At 42.5% G+C, this 16,240-nt stretch overlaps 2 protein-coding genes across 2 annotated transcripts; one reads left to right on the forward strand and one right to left on the reverse strand.

Moving 5' to 3' along the window:
• Positions 1–8,157: 8,157 nt before the first annotated feature.
• Positions 8,158–10,898, reverse strand: BDR25DRAFT_340654 (MFS general substrate transporter). Its single transcript, XM_033693531.1, has 3 exons — positions 10,131–10,898; positions 9,760–10,081; positions 8,158–9,697 (listed from the first exon to the last, which is right to left on the reverse strand). Exons 1-3 carry the CDS (start codon positions 10,467–10,469, stop codon positions 8,442–8,444), a joined length of 1,917 nt encoding a protein of 638 aa, XP_033550862.1. The 5' UTR covers positions 10,470–10,898; the 3' UTR covers positions 8,158–8,441.
• A 169-nt stretch (positions 10,899–11,067) lies between these two features.
• On the forward strand, positions 11,068–13,885 carry BDR25DRAFT_301547 (sodium/hydrogen exchanger). Its single transcript, XM_033689602.1, has 6 exons — positions 11,068–11,426; positions 11,498–11,527; positions 11,591–11,737; positions 11,789–11,922; positions 11,974–12,496; positions 12,547–13,885. The coding sequence occupies exons 1-6, from the start codon at positions 11,387–11,389 to the stop codon at positions 13,650–13,652; spliced, it is 1,980 nt and encodes a 659-aa protein (XP_033550863.1). The 5' UTR covers positions 11,068–11,386; the 3' UTR covers positions 13,653–13,885.
• Positions 13,886–16,240: the final 2,355 nt, after the last annotated feature.

Genomic DNA, 16,240 nt, shown 5'->3' on the forward strand with positions numbered 1-16,240 from the left:
ATTAAGCTTTTATAAACTTACTTTATTACTAGTAACAAAAAAATAAAGGCGCAACAGACATTTTAAACTTTAAAAATAAGTAAAGAAAAAGTGTTTTTTACTTTTAAAGCTTACTTTATTAGTGCTACTGTTAAAGAGTTTATATTAAAGTTAAAATAGTTCTTTTACCTATAAAAAAAGATACTGCCTAGCCTAAAAGTACTAAACTTAGGTTTTAAACATACTTAGAAGAGCTTCTTTAAGTTAATAGTAGCCTACTTAATAGCTTATAACATAGAAAGAAGAAACACTTTTAACGTACTTTATAGGCGAGTTGCTCACACACCTGAGTTGCTTACTTTTGCTAAGACCCTACTACACTACTCTTCCTACACTAATGCATTCCTAACAACACTACTTAAACGTGTTAAAGGAATGTTAGATGCAGCTTATGCTTTAGGCTTTTAAATAAAACGCAACACTTTTTAACTAACACGCTGCAGCTATCTATAAGGTTCTTTAAAAGATAATAAGTAACTAACACGCTAGACAACCTTTTTAAGCTAATTATATAGCTAACTTATAAAAGCTAGATAATAATAAGAAGTAAGTAATTATTTAGCACATACTTAAGCTAGATGCGTAAGGATTTCCCTCTTAGCTAGTAGCTATAGCTAATATAGCTAATTCTTTACATGCTAAGCATAATATAGGCTATGTTAGCATAAACTAGCTTAATATGTTTATTAAGTGTTACCTAGAGCTTAAAGTAAAGTTTAAGTGTAAGTATAACTATAAAAAAGCTTTTTATAAAGATTCTATAGTAATTTAAAGCTAGTTTAACCTTATAGAGAATATTAAAGCTAAGTATAGCATTTAAAATAATAACACATATAACTTTAATAAAATAGAGTTTATAATAGGCTAGATATCTACTAGAGTAGTTATTATAAGTTTAGAGAGACAAGGACAGCTAAAAGCAGTCTAGCTAGGTAACTAGAAGTAGATAACAGCTATCTAAAGCATTAATGCTAAAAAGTAGGCTATTTTACTTTTTATTATTTTTTAGAGTAGCAACTACTTTTTAAACTAGTATAAAAAGAAAAATCTACTTTAGAATTAAGTTATTATAATTTTTAAGTGTAGCTAGACTACTAATTAGCTTAGTCTAAACTAGTTAAAGCACTTTAACGCGCATATAAAAAAGTGTACTATTAGCAGCTACTATCTACTAGTTATTAATAGCTATAAAAGCTACAACTTGCTTTATTTTTAGTAATACTATAAAGATAATAAAATTATTACTATTTATATACTTTTTTACTTATTACACTTTTTATAGCTATTTAATGTAGGTTGTTTTACTCTTTTAAAGAAAGTATATAAGTGCTAAGCTAAAAACTTTATGCGCAACTAAATTACTTATATTATAAAAATAAAGTTCCTGCTATGCTTTAAAGTAGCTTATAATGCTATAATTACTTCTAGTAATATCTAAGAAGGGTTCTAAAGCGCTAGATTAGTTTCTTTTAACCTATAATAAGTTATAATAGGCCTTAATGTAAAGTTGCGCACTCTATTACTACTACTACCTATATACAACAAGCCCTAGCAGTTGTAAACCCTAAGCAATACTCTAGAACTTAGGTTATAATTAATGCTTATAAAGATAAGAATTTAGAAGTATATAAATAGTTTACTAACTTTTATAGTTAAGGCGTTTAAAAAGGTTTTAAAGGGGGCAGCAATAATTACGCATAAGCTAGTGTTAGCGTAATAGGAAATTACTAAGCTTTAAGTAGCTAATAAGGCCGCCACACAACATAAATTGCATAAAAGAAAGTAGATTAAGGCAGAAAAGACCTTAATAATTTAGAAAAGCCTGCGCTTAACAGCTCTAAAGGAGTTTAGAGCGCGCAGTGACAGGAAGAAGGCAAAGAAGCGGGTGCAAGCTGAAGTGGGTGAGCCATCCTAAAGGCGCTGCAGACAGTGCAATCAGACTAGGCATAACGCGCGAACGTGTAAGCAAGAAGCAGAAGTAGTATTTAAATAATATTCTAGGCTGTACTGTACTATATAGTGCCAGAGCGGGTTGTTATGGGCCATAATAGAGTTCGTTGGGGTGGGGTCTTGGCAAAAGTGAGCGACTCGGGTGTGTGAGCGACTCGCCCATGAAGTACGTTACTATTTTAAAGTAAACTGTTAACTACACCTAACACTTTAATGTTAGTGTCAGATTTAAGCACTGTTTCTAGGCTTCCTAAGATGAATGATGGGTTTAGATGTGATGTATGGATGATTGATTGATTGTATTGATCGTGTTTTTTTATCGATCCTTTTTCTGCTCTACTCGTGTTGCTCGGCTTTTTGTTCTGCCGATCCGAGTCCCTCGCGCACTAGCCCTATGCGCGACCAGCTTGCAACATGCTGCAATTTGCTGCAAAATGCTGTAACATGCTGCAATTTGCTGCAATTTGCTGCAACATGCTGTAAAATGCTGCAATTTGCTGCAACATGCTGCAAAATGCTGCAAAATGCTGCAATTTGCAGCAACATACTGTTCGAGCTTATTGCTCGTACTATGTAGCAGCTTTCGTCAAACGTTCCTCCTGTCTTGACAGTAGGTGCGTATATCTGACAGTTAGACCTTTTATAGATTAATTTTAAAAAGTTTCTAGTAATACATCTAAGATAGTATACTATTAGCTACTACTTTTATCTATAATGCTTTTATAAGACATTTTGTTAATGTATTAAATATAAAAGTTATTAGAATATAGGTTTATATTAGCTAAGGTTAATTAATTTTTTTTAAAAAAAACTATAGCTAGACTATAATAAAGTAAGCTACAAAAGTTTATTTTTAAGTTATAAAGTAAAGTTAAGCATAAAGAAAAAAGCTAAAAGCAGATTAAGTAATAGATAGGCGTAAGTAAGGTAGAATAGAACTATTAAAGCTTGTTAGCACCTTTTTACACTAGATTATACTAGAGTAGCTTAAAATATACTTACTTTAAAAAAGTTAAAATCTTCTAAATTCTAACTTATAAAGAAAGTAAAAGTGTAAAGAAGATAGACTTTTAGAATAGTTAGACCCTATATATACTATCCTAACTACTGCTTTATTAGCGTAAGATTTACTTCTACTTTATACTTTCACTTAACTTTTACTTATTAAATTTAAGTTGTTTTTAAATAAAGTTATATAAAATTAACTAAAATAAGCAGGAGTAAGCTTTTAAGGCATTATATAACACTTTTTTATGCTACTTAGGCTTATTATTATCTGTTCTATTCTTTAAGTTGTAGGACTACTATAAGAGGGGATAATGTAAGGCTAGATGTTCTAGAACAGACTAGTATAGCCTTTTCTAACCTGTTTAGAGGTTGCATGACCTATTCTTTATATATAAGCATAAATCCTAACAAGCTTAGCTTAGCAGCGATTTGTCTCTCTTACAATACACTTCTATCTTTCTCTAAAAGCTTGCTCTTAGTGCTATCTATGCTACCTACTATCCTATCTTTACATATATTAGTATTAAGTTTTTAGTTTATATTTTTTTAGTAATAAAATTTTTTTATTAAAAAGTTATACTTTATTACATTTTATTTAAATTAGTTTTAAATTAGTTTTAAATATTTCTTATATACTATAAATAAAAACTATTAGCTTATAAAAAGAGACAGTAGTGTAATAATTTTTATAAATTATTTTATCTTAGGTTACTTAGAACCTATCTAAAAGGTTCTTATATTAGCTTTAACTATAACTTAACTCTATCTTTTACAGTTACTTTTATTTTTCTAAGTATTTAGTTACACCTCTTTTTTTTTAGCTAGCTTAGTAGTTTTCTAATATCCTTTGTACAAGGCCTATAGGTGTTAATAGAAATTCCTAGGTTCTAAGTCCCCACGCACTCCTATATGCCTCTAAGTGGATTCCTACCGCATTCGGACCCATTGTCTTGCCTGTGCCGTTACAGTAAGCGACTTAGGTGCGTAAGCAACTCGCCTGTGAAGTACGTTATATATACTCTAATTATTATCTCTAAGAGATTGTTTTCCCTGCTTCTTATATAGCTTAAGAGATAAACTATAATTAGCCTAAACTTCTCTCTTGCCTCTATAAGTCTTACAACAGGACTGTACACCCTGTCTAGACTTATTCTTAAAACGAACCCTCTACCTAACCTAGGCCCGCGCACCCAACGCACGTCCTTATTAGCACGTGACTAGTAAGTGGATATCGTAACAAGTAGTAATTAATGTTATAATATCTACTTACTAATTACATGCTAATAAGGACGTGCGTTAGGTGCATAGGCCTAGGTTATGTTAGGGTGTTAGTAATAAGATTAGGTTAAGGTAGAATGTACAGTCTAACTTTATAGCCTAAGAGAAAGAGGAGAGAAGTTAGGCCTATTATAGTTTATTTCTTAAGCTGTATAAGAAGTAGAAAAACAATCTTATAAAGATAATAATTAGAGTGTATATATGTTACAAGATATATAAAAGTAATAACATCTTTAGAAATAGTTATAGCTACTTAGTTTTATTATAAAGATAAAACTAAACTTTAATTACACCCTCTAGCTATAGCTAAGATTAAGACTATATACTTATTATTATAACTGTTCTGTCCGCAGTAACCATTGTCCTGTGATTGCGGTCAACTATGCCTAATCGATATACTATAATCTAATCGTTCTAGCTGGGCTTCGCCAAGCTTCGTACTGTATAGCTAAGAGAGCTGCCTACTAATAGTGATTATATAACTCTAATGCCGTTCGACACTCGCTTACAGCCCTATCCTAGGTCGTAACACCTAGGACATACCTAGATAGCTAGTTGTTACAGCTGTTTTTAAGTTCTTTATAAAACATCTTGTATAGTGCCTTTTAATCTGTCCATCTGTACTGTGCCTAGTATTCTCTAAACCTAGCTACGTAAACCTAGACTAAACTTTTTTCTTAGTGTAGGCTGTTTATTTTATTAGCTGCTATGCTTTTTTTATCTACTAGCTTATATATTATTATAAAAGCTTCTTTAAATGTTTAGACGCTTTTAAATATTCTTCTTATTTCTTTTTAAAAAGGCTAACTATACAATTTATAGTTCCTCTAGTTATTAGCGTGTAGTTAAAACTACACTATAGAGTGTTTATTTATATAGAGCTCTATCTATTATATTATTTATTTATTAGTTTAAAATGCTTCTTAGTTATAAGCTATGTATAAGTAGCTGTCGCGTAAGAGAGCACATGGTCCTGGTGTCGCACCTGTGTTTCGGACGAGCAGCCTGAGACACTTGGCGCCAGAGCTCCCACTACATAGGCAGGCTCCCTATAAGCCTCTTATAGTTAATAGACTTGCTTCTTATTACTCCCTAATTAGCAGTTGTGACAGTTATAGGCCTAGTTTATGCAAATTCCTTTATGTTGCGTTAATTAAAGCACTTATCTATTCCCTACTTCTTATTATCTACTTTTATTGTCTCTCTTTCTTTACTAAAGCTATATATTAACTAGTAAATGTTACTACACTTTTAACAAGTGTTTAACTTATTAATTGCTACACATTTCTACTATAGTATGCGTAGCTTAAATACCTTGCGTAAGCTTAAGGCGTATAAGACTAAATTAACCTAGATGCACTACTACAGCCTAATCTAATAAGCAAAGCACCTGCAATCCCTAATCTTAATACAGCTAACTTAGAGGCTCTCTGCCTCTATTAGATTAAGGCATTAATATACACATAGCTCTCTTTAAGGCTCTAGGTGCTGTAGAACTAGGTGTATACAACAGTAGACTTCTAACTACTTAAGCTAGCAACTTTATAGGCAAGCAATTAGTTGCTCTACACCCTTATTAAAAAGCTTAAAAGGGACTTTTACCTAAGTAATAATAACTAAAAAGAGCAGGTATAAATAACTTATTAAGAGGTTACTCTACGCCTAGTATTAGAAGGGAATTAGTTACTAGCATACTAGCTACTTAAATAAATATAGGCTTATGCTAACACAAAGCTTATTAATCTTAAAGACATTAAAGGTGCGCTTTTTATTAAAAACTTTTTCTACTTAGCTGCTAAATATAACTATAAGTAGGCTTAATATAAGCTAGACTCTTTAGCTTAACTAGGCGCTACTACTAATGCTTTTACGCTTAAGCAGTACACTGCTTAGTTCTCCTAGCTTGTACAAAACAAGAAGAAAGGCCTAGAAGTGTACACAACTTTTAAGACAAAATTAGATAAAAAGCACTTCTGCCTTTACTATTTAAACATACAGCACTTATAAAAGCTAATACATTGCAGACGCCTTAAGTACATAATTAAAAGATGTATAAATAGGGAGCTTTATAACCTACTAACAAATAAGGAAATTACTTAGATTAAAAAGTAACTAGAGAGCGCATAATATAGCAGTTTACAAGATGCTCTAGTAAAGAAAAGATAGATCTTAAAGGTCACTGCTAGGAGTCCCCTATACCCTAGCAGCATTACGGCATAAGCTTAGTGAGGACGTTGTGGATTAAGATGGCATCCCTAACAGCGCGGCGCGCCTAGACTGTACGCTGCATGCTTGCGCTCTTATTAAGTTATAGATTAGGTCTAGCTAGACTAGCAGCATGCTTAATAAAGCGTCACTTGTTTTTTTTTTCCTATGTACTAACTGCGTGTGCAAAGAGCTTGCTGTCTCCTACGCCCTAAGTGTCTTATAATAGTTACCCTACTCTCTTTTGTTCTTATACTGTTCTCTATTACTCTGTTTTGCTCTTCTGGCAGCTCTGTCTAAGCTCTTCTGGCAGCTCTGTCTAAGATCTTTTAGCTGCTCTGTCTACGCATTGTGCTGCTCTGCTCTCTTTTAGCTCCCCTTGTTACTCTTAGTGAGCTAGGGGGTGTGTCGCGTAAGAGAGCACATGGTCCTGGTGTCGCACCTGTGTTTCGGACGAGCAGCCTGAGACATTTGGCGCCGGAGCTCCCACTACATAGGCAGGCTCCCTATGAGCCTCTCATAGTCAATAGACTTGCTCCTCATTGCTCCCTGATCAGCGGTTGCGACAGTAGCATTAAGTAAAGAATAGTTTAAAGTCTTTAGCAGCTTTACTAAAAAGCTTTAGTAGCATAAGTCTAAAGAACTTTTTAGCTATTATGTTTTTCTTTTCTTATAGCATGTTATAAAGGTTTACTATCTCTAGCTGCATGCTGTTAATTTATTTATAAGTTCTGCTTTATTTTGTATAGGTAGCTAAGTACTTTCTAATAGTGCTAATCCTACTATTAAGGCATTAATAAAAAGGGTTAAGAGGTTTATACTTCTTAAAAGAGTTCGTAATTAATGTTATAATATCTACTTACTAGGTAGGCTTTAATAGCTTGTACTGGTTTAGTACGCGGGCCTGGAGGATAAGAGGATCTAGTAGGAGGAAGATAGTAGTCAGGGGCGCGGGGGTACAGTCCGAGGCGCTGGCTACGTGGGGTATGGAGGGCTGGCCGGTCGTGGTTTGCCCTTGTTTGCTGTATAAGGAGCAGGGGAAGCAATCTCTAAAAAGATATTAATCAGAGTATATATGTGTAGATATATAATAGTATAGTGTTTTTAGAAACTACTAATACTACTTAGTCTATATAAAGAAAAGACTAAACGTTAATTACAACCTTTAAATAATTGTTAAGATTAAAACTATATACATTAAGTTTGCATACAATGCATGCATCTTAGCCTTTTGCATGCAACAAGTTCAAAGTGATACTTTGGTAAAAGTGGCATTTTCCCGGGATGTTTAAAGGGAGTGGGATAAGATATTGGACAATTTCTACAAGTTCAAGAGCATTGACACGAGATAAATGGGACGGGCAGGCATGTTTGCTTTTGTGATAAATGCAACTTCTACAAACCTAAGTGAATTGACACTACGGTCTTGAAGACGGGCACACTACGCTTCATCATACTGGTCGAGAAACTTCTACTGATTCAAGAACATCAAGACAAGATTTTACATAGAATACAAAAGGCACCTCAGACAATGATGGATGCTGTCTGCCTATCCTAAAGTAGTTACCTTAACCTATTATAAACTAATATATAATTGCTTTCTAGTCAGTTTTTCTCCGCGAAGACCCATTTCTAATGAGCCCCCATTTACGCTACTAATTTGCAGTATCGAGTAAGTAAAGTAAACTCGTGATTGATTCCTGACCTAGATACTAGCTCCGAACATCTCCTAAATCCGACCTCGGGAAGGTATCCATCACCCCAAGACTAACCCAGACCCAAACCCAACCACCATGACCCAAGCGCCCACATCTCCACCGTAACATTCAACCTCTGCCAAAGCGCCCATAAATCCATCCACCCCTTTCTCCAAAAACCCTGCAAGCAAGCAAATCCTAGTCAAACAAACGCATACTATAAAACACACTTCTCATTCACATTCCTAGGCTTCCACCTATCACTCAAGACAGCCTCCTCCTCAATCCCGCATTATCTGCATCCTCTTTCTCCTCCCCAACTCTCATAGTCCACCACGCCGCAACCACCGCGCAACATCCACCCAGCCTCAGCACCCACGCCACACTCTCATCGCCCGGACTACCTCGCGGCTTCTGTAGAATCCTGAATATAATAGAGGAGACGAGCGTCGCAATAACCTGCGGCGCTGCAATAGCTACATTATGGATCCCTAGTACTACGCCCGCCTGATCCGCGCCCCCACTGCTCGCTTCGTCCTCGCCTTCGGCGATGAGTGCTGCTTCGCGCGTTGAGGGTCGAAGCAAGCCGCGACGGATGGCGTCGCGTTTGGAGATTTCAGAGGAGATGAGAGCAAAGGGGGCCCAGCTAGTTAAGGCCCATGGGATGCCGACGAGCGAGACAAGGATGATTCCGGCGACTGTACTGCGCACGAAGATGGTGAGCCACATCAGCGCCGCGAACATCAGGTGCGAGAGCATCCAGGCGCGGCGGAGAGTGAGCCCAGGGATTTGGAGGAGTCCGAGCCAGGCTGATATGCGCTCGGAGAAGGTTTTGGGTGGGCGCTTCGCACCTTTGAGGGAGAAGTATCCGGAACCGTGCATCGAGCGGGGCGTTGTGGGTGTCATTGGGGTTGCGGGATGCTGCAGAGGGGATTTAAATGTCGGGGGGACGATGAACGGGAGGAAAACCGAGGCGGTGAAGGTTGTGATAGCGAATATGAGCAAGGCGAGAGTACCAACCCTTGTTGCTTCTTCCCAGGTTTTGTCGATCTCGGCATCCGACATGTGAGGATTGGCCTCAAAGTAGGGCTCAGCATAAATTTCGCCAATATAGGTGGTTATGTAGAAGAGGAAAGGAAACCAGCCGATCCAGGCGAAGAATTGAACCTCACAGATTTTCCGAATCTGAGGAGGAAGCTTGCGAACTGAGCGAAATAGGGATCTGAAGAAGGCCATGAGGCCGGCTTGCGATTCGGCAGGCCTTTCGAATCTAGGGTCGCGCTCGTGGACGGTGCTGCAGCTGATCCCAACCGTGACAGCCATGGTAAATGAGGCGATGGCACAGAGGACTTTGAATTGGCTGTCTCCGAGCCAGGGAAGGTACTTGGGCAGTTCGACGTAGCCCGCAAGATAGCCAAGAATGTTGCCGACGCCCGAGGTTCGCATCACCCAAGCATTCGCAGATTCTTGTTGGTGGGTAGGTGCACAGTCGACTATGTAGGCACGAATACCTGCCTGGACTACAAGGACGTAAGCCAAGGCGCTCGCTCGGGCACTTGGGGGAGCGAGTCTTGGTACTTACTGACGTTGATAGCGAAGTCTAGCACGTAAACGAAAACAACAGCGAATAGTATGATGCAATTCTTTACTCCTGGGGATGATCTATCAGCGCCGAATATGCCTAAAAACCCCCCAACGATTTCCCTCGTCCAGGCGAGTATCATAAGAGACAGAATAGTTGCTATTGCACCGCCAATAATGAATGGCCTTCTCTTGCCCCATCGTATCCGACAGTTGTCACTTTTCAGGCCGACATAAGGTTGTACGAGAGTACCAGAGAGGGGACCGGCGATCCAAACGAGCGCGAGGAGAGATTTACTCAGGCCGAGAGAGAGTAAGTAAGGCTACGAAGTCAGCTAGAGGCTGCAAAGGGGAGGAAGAGGCCGCGCCTACCGATCCATTTGACGTTTCCACCGACCACCCTATCTGCAAGCCGAGCCCACCGAGTGTTAATAAGAGCAGATACCAGCTGCTCTTTGAGTCTTCCGTGTCTCCTTGCCAGTCGTCGCTCTCTATCGGGGAGACTGCCTTGAGGGTCGAATCGCAGTCATCTGAGGTTCTTGGTTGAATTAAAGGCGAGTTTTCTGATATAATGTCCATCGAGGATCGGTTCGGCGAGGAGCTGCGCCTGAAGGATACCACTTTCGGATGTGAAGCTGCCGTGCCATCGACATTCGGAGGGTGCTGGTGCGGGGCTGAGGAGGAGGGAGACGAACCGGATGGAGGAGCCATGGCTTCACTGGCGGAGCGTGCCGGTGGTCGTGTGGCTCGCGCCGGTGCAACGTGGAGTGGCTTGAATGAGGTGAGGATGCGGATGGGACGATTGGTGGATGGCTTAGGCGACGAGGGTAGTCGAGAATAGGAAGCGGTGGCTTGGTGAAAAGGTGGCTTGAAAGGATGCTATTTGTCGAGCTCGGTGTTGCGGAAAAGCACCGAGTATGCCATTCCGAGCCTGAGGTGTCGCAACGGGCAGCGAAGGGAATCGTGAGATCTTGGCAGACAATCGTGGTCCTCACGACGAGTTTCGACAGAAAAGATGCCAGAGAGAGTGCGGAGCAAGGGCAGAGGTAGGAATAAAGGAGGGGCTAGGCCGTGATGCAGCTAGCGAAAGGTGAATTGCGGTGGCAGGTGATGTCGTGAGTGGTCATGCCCTACCGCAAGTGGTCATGCCCTACCGCAGCTGGTTCCTGGCCGTGACGTCGATCTGGGGGCTGCATCCAGTGATCCAGTGATCCCTGCGCACTCGGACACTAGGCCGAACCGAGATTGTGGCGGTGCGAAACCTCGCCAAGAAGCCCTGGCTCTCTGCACCTGCGCGGCATCACCAAACCAGGGAGCGCAGGATACCCGCGTACAGGCGCCGACTCTTACGCGCCTCCGTGTTGCTGCTCTCACCTTGCTTTTCTATTTCCCCTATTGTGCTCCCGTCACCTCGATCCCATCTAGACGTGCCTGTCCCCCGCGTCGACGGCAAGGCGAGGCGTGGTGAAACGTTGCACTCTCTGACCTCTCCAGGCCGCCATTCAGTCCTCTCCAACATCCCCCCCCTTTGTCCCGTCGACCTCGAACAGTCCCTTCTCCATCTGCATACCCTTTGCGCGCATCTTCTATCACGGCTGCCGATGATAGCCTGGCCTTAAGAGCCCAACATGGCTTCGACTGTGGGGTGGGCTGTTGCCGAGATACTCAGTGTGCACCCCTCAAAAGAACCCCCCTTCCACCCCCTGTAGAGCAAGGAAACTGACAAACTGCTCCTACAGAACGAGAAGCTAGCGATGCAGACCCTGACGGTCAGTCCTCGAGCCCGTGATTTCCTCTGCAACCCTCCCTCTCGAGCCTAACGCACCATGCAGAACCCGAGGCAGGACAGAAGGAGATCTTCACATCATGGGCGCTTTCCATCCTGATTGTCCTGCTCATCATTGCACTCTTCACCAGCTACATTCTCCAAACACGGAAAATACAGGCAGTGCACGAAACTGTGCTTTCTATCTTTGCTGGTCCGCTGGTCCCCATATCCACGCCGTGAAAGCGAGACTAACTCTGCGCAGGCATGGTCGTTGGCTTAGTACTTCGACTAACAGCTGTAGAGTCCATCCTTGGTTCTGTTAGCTTTGACTACCAGTTCTTCTTCAACCTGCTCCTCCCACCCATTATCCTCTCATCTGGATTTGAACTCCATCAAGTGAGCTACATGACGTCTACCTACATGCCACAGACCATTGACCACCTACAGGGCAACTTCTTTCGCCATATCGGAACTATCCTTACCTTTGCGTTTCTCGGCACCTTTATTTCGGCCCTTGTTCTAGGTATCATACTATTCCTATGGACGAGGATTCCTCTTGATGGATTCAAGATTACCTTCGTGGAAGCCATGTCGGTTGGCGCAACCCTTTCCGCTACCGATCCTGTGACTATCCTCGCTATTTTCAACACCTACAAAGTCGAACCTAAACTGTACACGATAATCTTCGGCGAGTCTATCCTCAACGATGCCATCGCTATTGTATTGTTTGAAACGGCGCAAAAGTACAAGGACGGAGGAGAGTCTCTCAGCATCCTCAGCCTTTTCGAAGCCTTCGGAATCTTCTTCGGTGTCTTCTTCGGAAGTCTCTTTATTGGCATTATGGTTGGGATTGGAGCCTCCTTACTTCTGAAGTTCACCTACGTCAGGCGATTCCCGAAGACAGAGAGTTGTCTGATCATTCTCATCGCGTACGCCACCTACTTCTTCTCTAATGCCATTCACATGTCTGGTAAGTGTATTACCACTAGCTGTTTGACTACTACCTAACCCTCTACGCAGGTATTGTCTCTCTACTCTTCTGTGGCATATGCATGAAGCATTACGCCTACCTCAACATGTCACGGCGCACCCAATTGACCACCAAGTTTGTGTTCCAGGTCACCGCCCAATTATCGGAGAACTTCATATTCATCTACCTTGGTCTCTCTCTCTTCACTGATACCCAGTTAGATTATAAACCCCTCTTCATTCTTATCACGGTTGTAGGCATATGTGCGGCTCGATGGTGTGCTGTCTTTCCCCTTTCCCGGGTTATCAACGCATTCATGCGATATCGCCAACGACGCCATGGACCAGACGCTGGAGAGGAGCTCCCTTACTCGCACCAAGCTATGATATTCTGGGCGGGCCTTCGGGGAGCCGTAGGAGTCGCTCTCGCTGCAGGTCTTTCAGGGACTAACGGAGATACCCTCCGTGCCACTGTCCTTGTCGTTGTCGTCTTAACCGTGATTATTTTCGGGGGAACTACGGCCCGCATGCTAGAGATCTTGGGTATCCGAACTGGCGTGGTAGAGGAGATCGATTCAGATGACGAATTCGACATCGAGGTAGTCGGTGGTGGTACCTATTCCCGCAACAAAGGCCAAGGGTTTGGCCACACACCGCGACTGAGCTCAAATGGATTTGCTCTCTCTCCGGTTCAGGATCAGGATGGAATATACTCTAGTGGGTCCCTCAACAGACATAGCCCGCCATCTCGACCAAACGCTTTGGCCACCAGACGAAACTCGAGTAAACCAAGGCGACCAGATGGCGCCGATCAAGGTCTTCTAAGCCCTGCTGATAGTGGGAGCAATGACGATGATGATGCGGATCTCGATCTTCCACCTACCGCCCGAAGATCACCAAATCGGGTGCCTTCTCCTCTAGGCATGCCAGAAGCATCGCCTTACCCAACATCTGGAATCGCCTCTAGAGCTGGGGTGGGCAGCAACAGCGGTAGTGGGGAACCTTCCAGAGTTGCAAGTGCTACTGGCGCTGTTAAACAGCTTATATCGGATCTCTCCCAAGATCCAGCGGGAGCTTTCAAACAGATAGACGATGGATTCTTGAAACCGCATCTCTTACTGGATCAAGGGAAAGGACCTGGCCCTAATAACGTTTAAAACGTGGGCTTGGTGGTGTCTCGGCGCGGAGGGTCTCATTTTCATCGCATTTCGTTTGGTTGGGTTATTGCAGAGAACCGGCGTTATTCTAAGGTTGTGGTACCATTTCAAGCCAAAACTATGTCATTACATGTGAGGCTTGTAGGAGTAGACACGGAAGGATAGGGTGACTAGAGCTGATCAACAGCTTTCCCTTTTAACAGCATAATCACGTAGTGCAACTATGACGCTCCTGAACAGATTTCGCGTCATGCCACGCGCCAAAACCTGCCCACAATCATCCTTTCGACCGTAACAAATGCATCGTTGGAGAGTGCGCACGCGCAAGGGAATGACAGGACTCGGTTGCAGCGGAGAGGCTTATGTTCTCCTAGCGTGATTTACGATACTATATAACTCTTACTTGCTATATGGGAGAATTTGACCTTCATATTGTTCAAGCGGCGCGCCAAGCCACCATCACCCCAGTGTTGAGGTACATGGTTGTTTGGATAAAGTGGCGTCTACCTGTCGATCTGCCGAGACACCGTCTCCTATATTGAGGATAGGCGGTCGGAACCCTGGGTCCCAGTAGTTTGTTTGATGCGACTGGGTCGTCATGATGGAGACTCCTGTGTGTGGCGGCAACCGTTCAGGTACCTGAAGGTACTAGACTCGAATTATTACAACTTTGAAGCACTCGAAGCGGTGCCACCAGCGTAATCGCACATCGCACAACTTCTGGAGACTCTCACTATAATATATCCCAATTGAGACTGTGGGGTAGGCCACAGGCGCTTCCCCCTTCAGGGAGCCGAGAGGGAACTAGTAGTCACGGGAAAACTTTAAATTAATGCTAATTCTTACTTCAAACATGTCTCTCAATTCAACCACTTACAACATCACCCGTATTGCGAGGACTGCAGCACCCCCACCAACTGGCATTGGCATTATACTATCCCTGAATTACCCCGAACATGCAAAGACCGTTGAGCCCGGAGACGAGTCTGCGGAGAACTTCACTGGTGATGGTGACCACGGATCTGGCCACAGCATCAGCTCTCTTGCATCCAGGGACTGATGTTTTATGATAGCATGCGATGCCAGACCACCATCTGTCTTGACATTGTAATTTTGCCTCTGAAAATGGCTCAACCTCTCTAGTACAACGTACGATCTTCCCGGGATCTGAGACTTCCGGTACGGTTGGGGAAGCGGGGAACTCGGGGAGCACCACGAGGATAGCTCCTATGAGACCACTCAGCGTAGCTCATTGTATGGCACGTAAGTAGCGACGTTATTCAGACCAGAATTTAATACCGTATTGTGTTATCACGATCGCCCAAGACGGGGTCTCCCACACTTCGCCTCCGGAAAGGTTCTCTAATATTCTAGAAGCTTGCCACTTCCATCTCACACACCAATCACTCAAGACTCGGATAGGAGACGAGCAGTACAAGGCCTTGGCAAACCCCTCTGGGACACCACTACGATGGTCAAGTGTGGGGCATATTCAGGATAAATGCATGGCGCCATGAGCCTCACAACCCCAGTCGTTAATATCATCAGATCATCATGTGTTCGATATCTTTCCAGAATGTTTCTCCGTCTACGTTACGCCGGGTTTTCTCCAGGAGTACCTGCCTGGAACCGGCGTTGCTCAAAGCTTGTCACCTTTATTAACAATTTGCAGGGCGATATTACGGAGCAGTCAACCCCATTTCGTCTCTATTCTCCACTATTGAGGTTCTATCAAACAATATTCGCCATATGGATATTCCTCCAATACATCAGTGCCTTTTGAATAGTCTTCTTCTGTGCAACACCGATTTGAATGATGGCTCTAGGCGTCTAAAATTTACAGCTGAAACAGCCGTGTATCTGGCCCCATGTAAAATCCTCACTCTACTACTGAAGCTGGACGAATATGTTTCAGGGGTGGATGTTTCATCTATGATGCCTCTGAATTGACAGTACAGCTATGTCGCTACCCGCACGCTATGATCTCGTGGACATGTCGCACGAAGCATGCGGAAGCTTTTCTGCAAATTTTAAATTTGTAAGATCTATCGACAGGGGTCATCTGTCACACAGAAGAGATCGCGGGGTAAGCGTTCCGAGGGAACAGGCTCTCCGAAGCTACAGGCCGTCTCAAGTTGACTGTCATCTATCGGCCCTTACAGGTCAGTTTTCCCAGCCAAACACATTACTTGACTTTTTATGACTTAGTCCAGAACACTTTCCAGGAAAATCAGATTGTCCTATCAAACCTCATGCTGCCATTTACTGACCTTCGGTAGTAACGATTGCTCTTACCTCTCCACACTCGCCAATTTGTACTTCACTGGAAAGGCTGGATATGCGGAGAGTCAAGAGAAGGGCTCAAAAAGTTCCGAGAAACGCCACTTCTGGATTGGTCTTTACCATATTCCGTACTCCCCGATCATTCGATTGCAAACTCTGCTATAGTGGATATCCACACCTCCATTATGGATCGTCATCTAAGCCTCACCGTGTCAACGCCAAAACGCACAGACCCATGAGCACATTCCATGTCCGCAGTTTACGGGCCTGCTTCCTAATGAGATATTCGGCCTAATTCAGTAAAG

This window comes from Lindgomyces ingoldianus (assembly GCF_010093535.1).
Source record: "Lindgomyces ingoldianus strain ATCC 200398 unplaced genomic scaffold BDR25scaffold_7, whole genome shotgun sequence".
NCBI lineage: Eukaryota > Fungi > Ascomycota > Dothideomycetes > Pleosporales > Lindgomycetaceae > Lindgomyces > Lindgomyces ingoldianus.